General features: G+C 43.5%; 1 protein-coding gene across 6 annotated transcripts in view; it reads left to right on the forward strand.

The window, feature by feature from the left end:
- Nrap (nebulin related anchoring protein) overlaps positions 1–16,496 on the forward strand; it is a 68,817-nt gene that overhangs the window by 37,708 nt on the left and 14,613 nt on the right. For all 6 annotated transcript variants that reach the window (XM_090345818.1, XM_090345819.1, XM_090345820.1 and 3 more), the window contains 12 exons: positions 390–497; positions 1,934–2,245; positions 3,273–3,377; positions 6,541–6,639; positions 8,298–8,402; positions 9,134–9,241; positions 9,805–9,918; positions 11,303–11,500; positions 13,298–13,402; positions 15,160–15,258; positions 15,708–15,812; positions 16,145–16,252. In XM_090345818.1, the coding sequence (XP_090201944.1) occupies positions 390–497; positions 1,934–2,245; positions 3,273–3,377; positions 6,541–6,639; positions 8,298–8,402; positions 9,134–9,241; positions 9,805–9,918; positions 11,303–11,500; positions 13,298–13,402; positions 15,160–15,258; positions 15,708–15,812; positions 16,145–16,252 (1,566 nt within the window). The remainder of the gene's footprint in view (positions 1–389; positions 498–1,933; positions 2,246–3,272; positions 3,378–6,540; positions 6,640–8,297; positions 8,403–9,133; positions 9,242–9,804; positions 9,919–11,302; positions 11,501–13,297; positions 13,403–15,159; positions 15,259–15,707; positions 15,813–16,144; positions 16,253–16,496) is intronic.

Below are 16,496 nucleotides of genomic sequence, written 5' to 3' on the forward strand. Positions count from 1 at the left end.
AGTAGGCTAGAGGTGGAGTGAGAGGCAAGAAAGAGAAAGGCATACAGCCACCTGCAGTTACAGATTGAAGATAGACACAGAGTAGACTTTACAGAAATACTGTGGCGGATAGTGTTGTTCAGCCTTTGATGAGTCTTTCAGACTCCTATAAAGATGCCTAGTAGTTTCAAAGCTCCTGGAGTTTGATTTATGGTTCTTTTGATTGAAGTCAATAGCCTAGAGGCCTATAGACTGGAATCTAATGGCCTAGTTGTATTCAGTTACATGAGTCAAGAGCTCTTGGCTCCTAAGAAAGGGCATTATCCCTGTTCCCTTACTAGAAAGATCAACACAGATTCTAATGAAAGGCTCTCAGGAAATATTCTCTTCTCTTCTAAATCCCCTTCTAGAAACTATACAAGAGTAGCTGGGAAAACCAGAAGGCAAAAGGGTTTGAGCTGCGTCTTGACTCCTTGGCCTTCCTGACAGCCAAAGCTAAAAGGGACCTGGCCAGTGAGGTAAGTCAGTTCTCCACTTGGGCAAGAGGCAGGATTCCTGATCCTTTATCTAAGCAAGTTCTTCATCTTCTGAGCCTCAGGTTTCTGATGTGAGGAACAGAGATGACAATGGCTTTACAGTGAGATAATCACACAGTACCTAGCAAGATGCTTGCCACATATAGTTGTGAGAATAATCATCTCAGTCCTTGTTTCACAGATAAGTGATGCCTACACACATTCTATGCCTTTCTAGAAATACTGTTGCCTATTCATGGTTTAGAACCCAGACTCTGATATAAGGTCAATTTTGGATAAAGTTCTAGCCCTATCACATATGAGCATTGCTGTTGGGGCACATTATTTACTCTCAACATCTCAGGTACTTTGCTGGAAAATTGGTAATTCCCATATCATTATGAGGAAATGGAACTATATACATATATATATATATATATATATATATACACATACATACATAGAGAACAGTCCCATGCCATCCGTCATGAGTCTGATAAGATGAGAGGTCTGGGCTAGAAGAATGTAAGTCCAGATTTGCTCCTTTCACTGAGAAAGCCTTGCTTTAAAAAAGTTACTTGATGGAGGTGCTTAATGATATGGATTGGCATTCTGACATATCTCCTTATGGTCATCTGGGGACATTTTACAAACTAGTCTGTGGATACACTTTGAGCTGCACAGGTCTACCACAGATAGGAAGATGTTGTAGGCAGCCATAAAAGTATAGCCGAAACTATACTGATGATAAGATTGAAAATGATGTCATATATTGTAGGGCCATGTTTCAGTTCTCAAAGCATTCTTACATTATTCTTTCTTCTGCTTTTCATTGCTCTTGGTTTAACATTTTAAAAAACGCTTTTAGTCTCCCTTTTGTTCCCCATACTCCTTGAATTTCTTTCTTAAACAGTAGTTATATATTGGATAGTCTAAATGACATGTGTGTGTGCATGTTCATGCATGTGTGTGCGTGGTAGTAATGGGGCTTGAACTCAGAGACTTGGGCTCTTCCTTGACTTTATAACTCAAGGTTGGTCTGCTACAACTTGAACCATGATGCTACTTCTAGTATTTTGTTAATTGGAGCTAAGTCTCTCAGATTTATCTAGCTGAGTTCAAACCATAATTTTCATATCCTACCCCCCTGAGTAGTTAGGATTGCAGGTGATCCATCTATACCTGGCTCTGTGTCTTTTTCATTTTATTACTACATTTTTTTTAGATAAAAGGTTCTTTCTATATCCCCAAAAATCCTAAAATAGCTTCACAGAAAGCGGGCCATTTAAGTATATGCACGTCTCTATAAACATATATACATGTATATATTTAAAGAGTAGTATCAAAAGGTGTTGTTTAACACTCCTGCCTGCAGCTTGGAGCTCATCAGTTCTTCTAAGGAAATTGCTCCGGTATAACTGCCTATTTCTCTTATGTAGGTGAAGTACAAGGAGGATTATGAGCGGTCTAGAGGGAAACTCATTGGAGCAAAGAGTGCCCAGGATGATTCGCAAATGAGTCACTCGCTGCAGATGTCCAAGCTACAGAGTGAACTGGAGTACAAAAGGGTATTCGAGGACACCAGATCCCAGTGCCACGTGTCTCTGGACATGATCCATCTCGCGCATGCCCGCCAGGCTCAGCACTTAGCCACAGGCATAGGCTATAGGACAGCGTCCCACCACTTTACAGCTTTGCCCACAGACATGAAGATGGAGTGGGCAAAGAAGGCATATGGCTTGCAGAGCGATGTAAGTGATGTGTGTACATCTGTGTGCACCCCTGTGTACATCTGTGTCCACCTATGGGCACCTGTGTCCAGGGGGTGTGCCAAGGTACACGCCCTTACCGTTTATCTTTATGGGATACCTATTTCTGATTCTCAGATCGGAAACATTTTAGCTTCTCTATGGTTGAACTTTTGTTCAAACCTTATGACATTTTTCACAGTGGTCAGCTGTGGGCAAGATCACTGATAACTCCAGCAGTTTCTACTTTTGGAATGAGCAGCTTGCCAGTTATCAACAATATCCGTTCCCCTTCCACTGTCTACCTCTCACCTGCTTCTTCATTTCTTCCTATTTAACTGTTGTGCTATAATGTGGATGAACGGGAAGGGAAGGTCAGCATCTGACAGACTATATGGCATGTGTGCCTGTGCATGGGTGTGTGTGCACACGTGTGCAGATATCCCTTCCTGGTGGAGCTGCTTCAGGATAGACAGATGATGTGCTAATTTTTGAGAAATACCAATTTAAATAACTTCCCATTAAAACTACTCATTCAGTGGAGTAAAGAAATGAGAAATATCCTCTCTTCACTTCCCACATCTCAGTGGGAGGAAGGAATAGGCACTGTGGGAAGTCTTGGATTTCTTGTGAAATTCTTTCCAGTAGCTCCACATTCTGTTAGGAATTTTCATTTTCTTCTCTCCCTCTTGTCATTTTAAATAAGAAGACTGGTAGTACAGACAATGGAGACAGGCCCTAATGAGGGCCAAGGTTGACTTAGCCCCTCCCCCTTTGTCCCCAGCAGTGTTGGGTGGAGCCAAAAGCAAAGCCACCATCCACAGACAGGTCTCTGTAATTAAAAGGGAAATTCATTTACATTTTAGGGCCCTACCTGTGACTGTGCAAAAATGGATAAGACAAAGTAGCATCTAATTTGACTCAGCTGGCTCTGGGAGACATCTGGAGCTGTTAATAGCCCTCTAAATGTCTGCAGCAACAATGGCCTGTCTTTTTATTTATTTTTTTTTCTTTCCTTCTCCTTTGTCAGAACCAATACAAGGCAGACTTGAAGTGGATGAAAGGCCTGGGCTGGGTCGCCACTGGGTCATTAAATGTGGAGCAGGCGAAGAAGGCAGGAGAGCTCATTAGCGAGGTGAGATTTCCTGACAGTGTGGAACAGGCCTGGCTGCATTAGGTGTATGGCGTTTGCTGTACAGAATTAAAATAATTTCCACTCAAAAGGAGAAGCCACATGAAAGGCCTGAAAACTCAGACTCGGGCTGTAATTAGAGAGAAACCACATACCAAACACACGCCAGTAGGAGCCCATAGAACCCTGGCAAAAACAAAGTGGGTGACAAATGATATTATGAATAATAATGACAATCAAATGGAGCTCAATTGCTACCTACTAACTTACCTTTTTAATGAAGCGGCACTGGGGAGATGATGAAAAGATACATTTATTGTAGCCAGAAAGCCCTTCTATACCTTTATGCACATTTTCTTCTTCTCTTTCTGCAAAAGTGTAAATATTTTTTAAATGATCACTAACGTGGTTACGCGGTGCATTCTTTATTGTGCAAAAATTGTCTCATTTCTTATTGATTGATTCACTGATAGACTGAACTCTAGTCCTATCACTCTCACTTAGCTTTTTCACTCAGGGCTGGCACTCTACCATTTGAGCCACACCTCCACTGCTGCCTTTTTGCTGGTTAATTGGAGGTGAGTCTCATGGACTATTCTGGCTTGGCTGGCTTCAAACTTCAGTCCTTAGATTTCAGTCTCCTGGCTAGCTAGGATTGTAGGCATGAGCTACTACCATCCAGCTATCACTTTTGCTGTATTTAAATCCCGCTCCTGTGAACTGAGAACCACCCTGGACCCTAGCTATACCTGAGAACAGATTGTGTATACAACTAACCATTTCCTCACAATTTAGATCAGTTTCATTGAAAATCAATTTTCAAACCCTCACAGAGAGTTTTTCTAGTCCTCATACTATTGACATTTTGTGTGCTTTTTATTGAGGGTCTGTCCTATCTCCCAGGATGTTTAGCAGCATTCCTTGTGAAAAGCAAAAAGGTCATAAGCATTGACAAATGTCCTCTAGAGGGCAGACTTGCAGCTGGGTTGAGCACCCCCAGAAAACTCTCACTAGCCCATACTCACACAGAGGTCAGCAAGACAGAGGTCAGCAAGATCAAACCACTCAAATCCACTCCTCGTCGTGTCTGTTTGGGGAGAGACTTGGCTCAGAAAACAAGTGAGCATTTGTCTTCACAGTAGCCTGATCTTTCTGGACTTTCCTGGACAGGGAGGATTCCTTAATGGCCATTCCTCCTGAAGACTTTAGCTTTGGCAATGAGCCTCCTGGGACCTTGTGTTGAGGAGATGGTCACACTGAATAATCATCAAAAAAAATGTGACATCTGTGTTGTTGGAATTTTTTTTCTTTTTTTTTTTCAAACATTACTTCTCTGTACTGTTGTTTCCCACTGGACAGCTTGCTAGTCACCTAATACATTGCAGAGTTGATCACAAAGTGTCTGCATTCTGATTGGTCTAATCTTGAGACAATTTGGTTAACACTCTAGCTTTACAGGACCCTGGGATCTCTGTGAGGACATTACTGCCTAACTTGTTTCGTTTAATTAAGTAAAAGTCATCTTCAGAGGGTAAATATGAAAAACTTATGGGAATTAGCATTTACGTTTGAGGATTCAAACTCTAGGGCCCACTGATAGAAGGAAATGAGGAATAATAATGAATAATAACAATGCTCTAGATATCATCTAGTCTTCAAAATTATCCCCTCAGTATGCTGAAGTCTGACAGCCAGGTTTTAATTTGTAAATTTATTATACAATTGTACTCAAGAAATTTGCTTATCTTTCTTAATCTTCTTGTCGTAGGCCAGTCCTCAAATGTTAGTGAGTAAAGGAAGAGATCTTTTAGATCTTGTCCAACTATTTCATTGTAGACTGACATAGTGTCAAAGTGGGCTGACTTTCTAACCTTTGGAGTAAATGCTAGGTATTGGTGAAAGACCCATAAAAGCATGCAGACACACACACACACACACACACACACACACACACACACACACACGGTGTAAAACAAAAACTATTTCATCTTTTATGTAAAGGACAAGGCAGTGGGTATTTTCAGTCTTGAAGCCTATATTGTCTCTGTTATAATTAGCTGGAAATTGACTATAGACAATAGTAAATCAATGACTATGGCTGTATTTCAGTTTGACTGCATCAAGGATACATCTAATCTAATATAGTGTACAAAAATCCAACTAGGTAAATGAGTAGATGTTGTTAAATAATTATCCACAGATCCATTAAGACAACCATCATTTTGGTTCCCTGGAAAAGTCTTTTGATTTAAAAAGGGAATTGGTTAGCTAGGTGCTAGTGGTTCATTCCTGTAAATCCTAGCTACTTGGGAGGCTGAGATCTGAGGACTGAGATTCAAAGCCAGCTGTAGCAGGAAATTTGGTGAGACCCCTGTCTCCTGTTAAACACCAAAAAGCTGGAAGTGGAATGGAGGTGTGACTCAGGTGGTAGAATGGCAGTCTTGAGTGTCAAAGCTAAGGGGTAATATCCAGGTCCTGAGTTCAAGCCCCACACAAAAGGAATTAATTTAAGCATTATTTTTAGAAATCTTAAAAATAGAATATTAAGATCTTTGCCAATATTTAAGATTTCATAGTTTTTTAATTTGCTTTATTGTCTTACAACATCTAAAATGACTCCTTGCAATAGCTGCCCCATTTTCCTTGCTGTCTTAAAGAATTAGTACATATGCTAACTGAACCAGGCTCTAGAGTGGTTGGCCAGTGTACACTCTCTGAATGTTAAATACAATGGTTTTGACTGTGATAAAAATCTATCAAGTCCTTTTGTGGAATGAAAATAGAGAACTTCAATGGACACACATAACTATGAATGTGCCTCCTTGCTTACAAGAGCCAAACTAAGATATGTAAACAACTGGAGTACAGCATTTCATGCCTATAAAAAAGAATCCTCTCCTAAGTGTATATCCTACAGTATTTTACCTAATTTTGAGATGTTGTCTTTGTGCCAGGTAGAAATACTTTAATGTTAATTGACATGAGGTTATTCTTAAATTGAAACAAATATTAACCTGAAGGCACCTAGGATATAAAGATGGAGGAAGCAGAATAATTATTATGTTCACAAATTCACTCTAATCTCAAGCAACCTATGATTTTCTCTTTCAAATGGCATGAAAGAGCAGCACAAAATTCACAGCTTTGATCTTTCCCTGCTCAACAGAAGAAGTACCGTCAGCATCCAGATGCTTTGAAGTTTACCAGTATTAAAGACACTCCGGAGATGGTCCAGGCCAGAATTAGTTATACCCAAGCAGTGGACGTGAGTGATAATGTATATACATTATGACTCTAAGAGTGGCTCTTCTTTCAACAGTGCGATTGAAGCGGAGGGGTTCTTGGGCTTGCTCCTTCTGTCGTCCTGAGGATGAAGGGGCTCCTCGTCCTTTATGAGGCTCCCCTTAGCAGGGATGCTGCCTCATTAGGATGCAAATGGGGCGTTCCTACACTTAGGATGCCAAGTGGGGCTTCATACCCCACTGCCCCCATGATGCTCTTCTTCCTTCCCATTTGCATGTCTCATGGATTTGTCTGTAACCAGGCCTTTTTCCCCTTCTCCCTTTGTTTGAAAGTGTTGTTTTCAGAACTGGAACTTTGGGAAGACTCTTGCTAATTGAAATACTGATGCCACGCTTTGGGGTCTGGTGGGGGAAGGGTCATAGTGGGATCCAAGGACAGGAGGCTTTGAAAATGATTTGAGTCTGATCTAGACATTAGTGTGAGTTGCTATCCATTTCTTATATTCTGTTGAATATGAGAAACCAAGAATTAACCCTTGAACCTTTCAGCACTGAATTTTATAGAGACTGAATGGACTAGTCCTCACATATAAAAATTCATTTGAGGACATGAATTATTAGCCCTATTTGGCTGGCTCTGCTGAGGGCAGTCCATGGAGCTTTTTGTAAGGCAGATGTAGCTTTTAAAAATCTTCAACATGTTAAATTGAATCCTCTTTGTGAATCCTCTTTGTACAACTACTTAAAGATAATAATAACAACAATAATAATGATGATACTACAAATAATAAAATACATTCAGGCCATTTAAGTTAGCACAGAGAAAGTTTACACGCTTGGGATGAGGATTGCAAAATTCCTTCCCTGACATCTGGCGAATTCTGTCGGCTGTGCTTTATGCTGTGGACATTCCAAAAAGGCCTATCAGAATATGCGATGTGATAAATCACAAGCATATGCTATAAGAATGTATGATTTCGTATGAATACAACAGAATCAGATTGAATTCTGAGAAATACAGAGGGTCATACAAGAATTTCTTGGAAGGAAAACAATGCTTGTTTTGTCCTTTTTCCCTCATCAACTCTAGGGGGCACTGCTGTGATACGTAGAAACTTGGACACCTCTGATAAGATTTGGGCTGGAAAATCTGGGTTGAGAAACTTTGTTTTGGTGACTGATACCACCTCCATGGGTCATTGAAAATCACTAGGATATTAGTAAGCCCCAAATTAGATTAAATTGACACATTGATTAGATAAGAACCCTGGGGAAGGTGGAAGAAATAGGATGGAGGTGGCCACTGTGAGGCCTCACCTGCAGGAGCCATCTCTTTGTGTGCCCTCTGCAGCCCAGTGACCCCCCCACAGCGTGTAGCTAATAATCACATGACACCATGGGATGGAGACCTTGTTCCCTCTGATGCTTGTCTCAGAAAGAAACAGGCACAGAGTGTTCATGGGGAGGAACGTTTCATTCTGCCCTAGTCTGAGCTGGAAAATGAAGTGCAGAGTGAATGATGTGCATATCACTGGGCTAGGACATCTGGGCGGATGCAGGGTGCAGTGATTGTGTCTACATGTATAGTACAGCCAGTTCCCCTTGGTCTCGGTAGTGTGGCATGGCTGGTAGCTCCATGGGAAAGACTCTGGGTCTAATGCAAAACTCTCTCCATCCACAGAGGCTATACAAGGAACAAGGAGAAAACATAAAACACCATTACACGCAGACTGCTGACCTCCCTGAGGTTTTGCTGGCCAAGCTGAATGCCATGAACATCAGCGAGGTGAGGCTGGCTAGATACTGGTGTCCCTGACAGAAGGTCAGCATATCTTCATGGGTACCATGTGCTCCGAAGATCTGTAGATTGATTTACTGCTTGGATGTTGCCATGTACAAATGTGAGAGTGTTTTGAATAAGGGTTTTGATTCGCACTTTGATTTGCATGGGGCCCTGCCAGTGACAAAACTGGTCCAGCAGGAGAGTGAGTTTTGCTGGAAAATGTGAGCCTGGGAAAGCCATCCATCTTAGTATTATGGGATGTAAGATGTGAGCATCTCACTAAAGACAAATATTCCCAGTGGCTGTGCCAAGGAGATATTGGGGTATGGGGGGGACTGACATCTCTCCATAATCTATTTCTATGGTCTCCTGTCCTCTGATAGAGACATTGCTTTTATTTACTTTGCATAAAAACCTATGCAAATGCAGCTTTATGCCTCCTTTGTCCAATCAGATTGTTGCTCAGAAAGATTTGGCTGACTCCAAAGACTTTGCTTTTGACCCTTTCTCTTTCTTGGCTTTGCCTGAAGACTCTTAGATAATTTGTTCTAAGTTGTGGTGATCTCTAACCCCAATTGGGGTTTGGAAATAAGGGTAGGAAGGGGATGTGGTGGAGGTGGTTGGAGGGAGAGAAACCTGCAACAAACCAGGCTCCTATTTTGGTACGAAAGCGACTAGGAAACCAGCAAATCATATAAAAGTCTTGATTTTTTTTTTTCACATCTTCCTGCCAGACTCGTTATAAGGAATCCTGGAGCAAACTTCGAGATGGTGGATATAAGCTGAGGTTGGATGCCATTCCATTCCAGGCAGCAAAGGCTTCTGGGGAAATCATAAGTGATGTGAGCATCCAACACTGTGACATACGTTTAATCCAAACTAGTTTTCAGTTCTGTTGCCTCTAACCTCTGCCTTCTTTTGCCTGTGGATAATATCCTTTCCTCTCTGAACTGACTGTGTTAGGGCAATCAGATAATGGCCAGTAAGAAAGAACATAGCCTCCAATAACAACAACAACAGAAAAACCCCTAACTTAGGGTACAAAGCCAGATGCTGGACTATAAACATGGCCCCTGGGCAGATGAAATGTACCCTCTACCAAGAGTTTTCACAAAGCCAGTCTGTGTGAAGAGATAGTTAACAATACATGCACCTTCTTCCAGCCTGGGCCGCCCAAGTGCTAATGCATCCTGCCATTTCATGCCTGAGCCCTTTAGTCATTGGGAGTCTTGCATATGAAAGAATAGACCTTTTTGACAACTCCCGGTGCATTTTCTTTTAACTCACCCAGTTACTGTCAAAAAGAACAAAACATTTTTCACCCAATACCCACCTCTTCCATTCCCTGTGCCTTGTCCCCAAGCTGTTACCCTCTTTCTCTCCCTCCTGCTTTCTTTCCCTTTAGTACAAATACAAAGAGGCATTTGAGAGATTGAAAGGACAGATGCTTGGCTCCCGGAGCTTGGAAGATGATCTCAGCCTTGCACATTCAGTGCGTGCGACCTCTCTGCAGAGCGATGTAAGTGCCAAACAGAGGGCCCAGAAATTCCGGGGCCTACCTAATGAGGCTCGTGCTCGGCCACCGAAGGTTGTCTGTCCTGGTGGAAGGAAGGTGTCGGTTCTGGGCATTGTTTGATTTAAACTAATGGTTACCAATGGAGGCCTGTGGTCTACAGGTGACCCGCAGTCGTATTTTGTTTAGTCTGTCAAGTGTGTTCATTTGTTCCTTGTAAATATTTAAATATAAAAATTTTACATAAAAATTTTAGCCTTTTTCTTGCCACAAGTTCAACTAGATTCCAAAAGGCGGCAGTTGGTGGAGATGCTCATGGTTGTTGTTCTTCCCCCTGTCCCCAGCCCCCTTTCTGTCCTGGGCAACAAACCTTTACATGAGGGGTTGGACATGAATTGTCACAGCTTTGTATTTAAAATGAGGGCAAGATTAATAGAAGGCAGTGAGAGGTTAAGATGGAGTGGCTGCAGCTCCAAGGCAGTGATGGGGAGAATGGATGGAAGAGGTGAAGCAGAGGCAGTGGTTATCATCTCATTCCTGTCTTCTGTGGGTGTCATAGGCCTCTAATCAGTTCTTTCAAGGGCTGTGAGAAGCTGGAAACCTGGAAGAGGTGCCCTTTCTTCTCGCAGGATATATGGCAGAGTTTGAAAATATGTATCTCTCAGAGCTGGCTCTCCAAACAGACTCCCTGCCCCCCATGCCTTTCTTCTGTTTCCAGACTAACGTGGACATGGCCTATTTGACACCTCTGTTCTCCATCCAGAGTGAGAGGAGAATCCAAAGACAGACTGGATAGAGAAAAAGTTTCCACTGAAAAATGACACTTTAAAGAAACATGAAAAGAAAGCCAGGCACAGTGACTCACACCTGTAATCCTAGCTACTTAAGAGGCTGAGATCTGAGGATCACAGTTCAAAGTCAGCCTGGGCACTAAAGTCCATGGGACTCTAATCTCCAATAAACCACTAGAAAATTGGAAGTGGGGCTGTGACTCAAGGAGTAGAGTGGTAGCCTTGAGCTGAAGGGCTCAGGGACAGTGTTCAGGCCCATATTTCAAGTCCCATGACCAACCAAAAAAGAATCAAGCAAAGGAACCGTGAGTGCTGTTTCTGGGAATTGTATCTGCCTCTTGCATGTCTTCTTTAGCTAGGCCAGTGACCTCCAAGAGCTGGGAGTGGGTGGAAGCAGAGGTGATTGTCAGGCACAAGAGTCCAGCCCTGCTGATTTGGCCAATCCTTACAAGAAAGGAGCATTCCTTTCCAGGCATTCACCCTGCCAGGAACATCCCCCAGTCTGTCCTGGGACTGTTGCATGGCAGTTGCTTTCCCATAATGTCCTGCTGCAAATAGAAGCTTTGAAATAGCCATTGTTGATTCATCTTCTCCTCTAGGTGAATTACAAGAAAGACTTTGAACATTGCAAGGCACACTTCCATCTGCCGTTGGACATGGTAACGCTGGTACATGCCAAGAAGGCCCAGGCCCTGGCCAGCGACCAGGATTACAGACATCCCCTCCCTGAGTATACATCTTTGGCAGAAGACCTGAGAATGAGCTGTGCCAAAAAAGCTCATAAATTGCAAAGTGAGGTAAGGAAGCCTGACCTTTCCCTTAAGGCTCATTTTCTTGTGGCTTTGACCCATGGGGGCAGTGACCCACAAGCTCCTGATAGCTCTGAAAGCCTCCAGAGATTAGGAATCTGGAACATGCATTTCCTCTTGAAACCCAGCCTGAGAGTGCCTACATAGCTCTAATATATGCGAAGTCCAATATCAGAACGACTGTGCAGAATTGGACGCCTCGTGTATCTACTATACTTTATCTCACTCAAACCTCACAAGAACCCTAAACTGTTAGTCTTTATCTCCACTGTTCAGAGACATTACAGTGTAGGTAACAAAGGTGCGCACCCTGTCCTAGGTCAGAATTCAGGCCATGAGAAATGCAGGTGCCAGTTTCGAATGTTAATTAAGATGTTTTCCAGTTTCGTGGTTGTTCATGCTGGTAGTTTTGCCTCTGGCTTCAGATTAGGTGAAGTTACACATCGCCCTTCCTTAGTTCCTGTCCCCACTTCTCCGGAGGGGTGTGGAGATGCTGCTCAGACCACATACCTCAAGGGCACCTATTTTGGGGAGAGGAGAGCTCAGATAGGGTGAAAACCTAGGAAATCAGGCCTAAGAATTCGTCTCCGGGGTCCTTTGGCAGCGTCTTCAGGCCATCTGACCTGTGTATCCAACTCTTGGTGGCTGTCCTCTGAGTCAAGAAGCATTAGAAGAAGCTGGGCACAGTGGCTTCTGCCTGTAATCCTAGCTACTCAGGAAACTGAGATCTGAGGATCGAGGTTCAAGGCCAGCCCAGGCACTAAAGTCTGTGACACTCTTATCTCCAATTAACCATTAGAAAACAGGAAGTGGCACTGTAGGTCCAGGGGTAGGGCAAAAGCTTTGAGCTGAAGAGCTCAGGGACAGTGCCCAGGCCCAGAGTTCAAGGCCCACGACCAAAAGAAAAAAAAAAAAAACAAGCACCAGAAGAAAATCTTATGCTCGGAAAACAATCCTCACATTTTCCAAAAGGCAGCATTATCTTGGTACTTACCATGCCACCTAGCCTGCTAGGGCATGTGCAGGTGATGGGCTTGTGTAGGGAAGTAGAACACTGCACAGGTAACTTCCTGGTCTGGCAGTGCCTGTCAGCTGGGACTTTATGTTTGTGTATAGCATTTGCTGAATGACACCAGCTCTCAGGACCCCAAGAGCAGCTGTAGGAGCGAGGGAGCTGCCATGCTCATCTGGGCCCGATTAACCCTTGCCCAGAGCCCTCACTTGCCCTGTCTGGCTCTGGGATGACAATTGGAAGGGAGCACGTCCAGGAGCTGCCTTGCTGAAAGTGTCAGCCCAAATCAGTCAAGTCCACACACTCTCTCCTATCCACACAGATCCAGACAGGTCTTTGCCAGATTATTTGGATTCATGTATTAGATTTTTTTTCCCTAAACCATGATTAATTAATAGCACCCGCTGTGCTGGCTTTTGTTTTAGAAGACCCGTAATAAACATTTGCACATTTCTCCCCAAGACACCTGACTTTCTACCCACAATCCACTTTGACGTTTATTGGTTGATAGCCCACATTAAAATAGAATTCTGTCTAGAGCATTCCTAAGACAGCTACAGTGAGAAAAGTGGCAGCAGAATTGTTTCTTTTGACCTACATTTTTCTTCCTAATGAACATTTACTATGGGAGTTAAGTGTAGTATATCTGGGAAACAGTCTGCCTTGGGTTCTGAGCATGATGCTTTCACATGCTGCTCTCTGACCTCTGACTTCTCTTTACTTCCTTGTTGTAATAGTTTGGCGTTTCTGATTCTTGGTATTGCTCCTTCTAGAATCTGTACCGTTCAGATCTGAACTTCATGCGGGGTGTTGCCTGTGTCATTCCTGGCACATTAGAGATTGAAGGGAGAAAGAAAGCCTCAGAGCTCATCAGTGAGGTAAGGAAACTGTGGAGCACAAGATGCGTGGGGCAAACGCTACCATTCATCTGTTTTCTTCCGCTAAAGCAAGTGACAAGCGGAGGTGTAGCAACGTCTGTGTGCCTTGAATTTAGTTTTACTAGATTCTCCATTCAGACTGAATGCCATTTAAGTCACCTTTGTGAGTCAGGTGACTCATATCTGTAATCCAAGCTATTCCAGAGGGAGTGATCAGGAGCACTGTAGTTCAGGGCCAACCAGTAGTTGATTGTAGAGGAATGTGTAGTGGAGTGCTCCTATCGTAGGAAGCGTAAATATTAAGATCATGATCCAGGTTGGATCAGGGCAAAAAGCAAGATCTTATCTCAGAACAAAAAGAGCTGGAAGCATGGCTCAAGCAGTAGAACACCATCCTAACAAGTACAAAGCCTTGAGTTAAAATCTCATACCACAGACCTTTTTGGTGTGCAATATAGTCACAGTCGTTTTCTCTGTTAACATAGAAGAATTATTCACCTCTGATAAGATGTGTCTTCCTTATACCCTTTTGAAGAGAGACCCTGTAGTACAATGTGATGCAGACAGGCTCTGGAAAACATCAGAGATGGAAATTCCTGGCCAGAGCTCATTTGCTACATAACCCTCAGGCCTGTGATCTACCCTTTCTGAGCCTCAGCTTCTTTTATGTTGTTGTTGGTGGTGGTGGTGGTGTTTGTAGGATTGAATTCTGGGCCTGGGCTCTGTCCCTATGCTCTTCAACTCAAAGTTAATGCTCTGCCACTTTGAGCCACAGTACCACTCTGGTTTTCTGGTGGATAATTGTAGATAAGAGTCTCATGCCTGGGCTGGCTTTGAACCGCGATCCTCAGATCTCAGCCTCCTGAGTGGTTAGGATTACAGGTGTGAGCCACTAGTGCCTGGCACATCAGTGTCTTATTTAGTCAAACAGGGATGGATACTCCAAGCACCCCTGTTGAGGTTTCCTAAGGATTACCGTTAGTCTAAGTCCAGTGTTTCTTTGACAGCTGTATTTGAAATCACTTCAATACACTCGTGATTTTTTTGAGGTGGGGAAGTGGAGTAAAATATATAAGTCTCAGAATTCTAATTCTTCTGGACCCTGCGGGGTGGGGAGAGGGCTGTGGTATATGGCAACTGCAAAGACCAGGGCCATAATGGGATCGTAGGACGTAAAAGATGTTTCACGGTAGCCTGTGAGTGCAGGTGGACAGACTGTGTTTGCTGTGTGTTCTTAGTTTCTGCACCTGCTCTGCTTGTTTAGTGCCGTCTCTCTAGCAAGGCTTTATAAAAGTGCATAGCAGAACCTTGTTTGGAGCTTGAAAAAAATAAAACAACACAGAGGCCTGGACTACCCTGGCGATTCTGCATGCTGGTCTCCCGGGCAGGGCACAGGCTTGTGTTCCATGAAGTGGCACAGTCATCCGTGTGTGCACTTAAATACCTAGCCCTCTGTTCAGGAGCAGCCTGCAACCCTGAGTGGTCACATCCTCCCCTATGGCCCAGGACCAGCTCCCTCTCCCTGATGCTGAGCATCCAATCAGTCCTACATTTTGTCCTCCCCTCTCCAATTCTACTCCAATGAGTTCTGAGATCCTAGAGCGGGGGCGGGGGGGGGAGGTAGTTAGATTCTGGAGGGGCCGATTGGCAGCCTGTGCAGAAAGTGGCTTAGTTTTAACTCCTACGTAAAGGACCACTTCCTCTCTGATCTTGACGTTGATAGAGCCATCTTCTTCCTTTCTTGTGTGTGAATTCAGAGGAAATACCGTCAGCATCCCGGGTCATTGAAATACACAGCTGTGACAGACACTCCCAACCTCGTGCATGCCAAGTTCAGCAACCAGATTACCAATGAGGTAAAAAAAAATCTCCTGATTGCTTAAAAAATGGCTTTATGGTTAAACACATGAGTGTTTCTGGGCTATGTGTGAGGGAAGGCAAAGAGATGGAGCATTGGTGTAGAAGTCTGGAAAGAAAGGAACATTATGGCATAGGACCTATGTATCTTAACCTTGTGCTGTGTGGGTAAATAAAAGGCCATCAACAGTCTAATTTATTTGTAATTTCGCAGCCTATTCTTGAGCTCATCAAGTCACAGTTCCTTCTGTACCTCTTATATTTTGTTCAGTGTGACCCCTGGAGACTGCCTTTCTTGAAAGCAGTGTCTTCCTCATGTCTGCTGGTATTTCTGGGACCCAGCAGATAACTTTCACTGCCATGCTTCTTGATTGTCAGAGGGGTCTTCTGGTACTGCAGATGTACATAGCATTTGTCTCATGTGGTTTTTGTTTGTTTGGGGGTACAGCGCCTCTACAAAGCAGCTGGAGAGGATGCAAGACACCAGTACACAGTGACCGTGGGTCTGCCTGAGTTTATCCGAGCAAAAACCAATGCAGCCAACCTGAGCGATGTAAGCATTTCTTCATGTTCTTAAGCCAAGCCTGTTGGTGCGTGTGAAGCAATCTAACGGTAGCATTTTACAAGAGCTTTTGGAAACCCCATGCTTTCGATGCCCACTTGCAAACCACCCTTTCACCAGTGTGTTCCATCCGCACATGTGCTCAAGGGCCACCACGGGGTGTGTGCTAATAAGATGTTCTCTGCCAAATAGAAAGCTTCTGTGAGTCTCAGAAATCAATTCTGAAACACTGCTCTACAAGTGAAAGAAGCGGCCTTTGTTCACAGATTCGTGTATTTCTCTTTCTTTTTTTTTTAAAAGATGTACATGTGTTCCCACTTTAGGCAAAATACAAGGAGGCCTGGCATAATCTTCGTGCTCAAGGCTACAAGCTGACAGCCGATGCGCTCCCATTCCAGGCTGCGAGAGCCTCTGGAGACATCGCCAGCGATGTGAGCAGAATGCTGTGACCTTCCATCTTGCCTAATTTCTGTTAACTTCATGTAAAACAATGTCTACGGCTGATTTGCCTGAATTAAAGCAAATCTCTAACCATGTGAGACAAGATGTCACCTGCAGAATATATTAGCTCTGAATGAGGTCCTTTGATGGAGGGAGGGGAAGAAAGGCAATGCTAATCACAAGCTAAATTCAAGCAAAGGGCTCTGGGCAGGCAGACGCTAGAGGTTTTTTTGT

This window comes from Megascapheus bottae, chromosome 15 (assembly GCF_031878675.1).
Source record: "Megascapheus bottae isolate mThoBot1 chromosome 15, mThoBot2.hap1, whole genome shotgun sequence".
NCBI classification, from domain to species: Eukaryota; Metazoa; Chordata; class Mammalia; order Rodentia; family Geomyidae; genus Megascapheus; species Megascapheus bottae.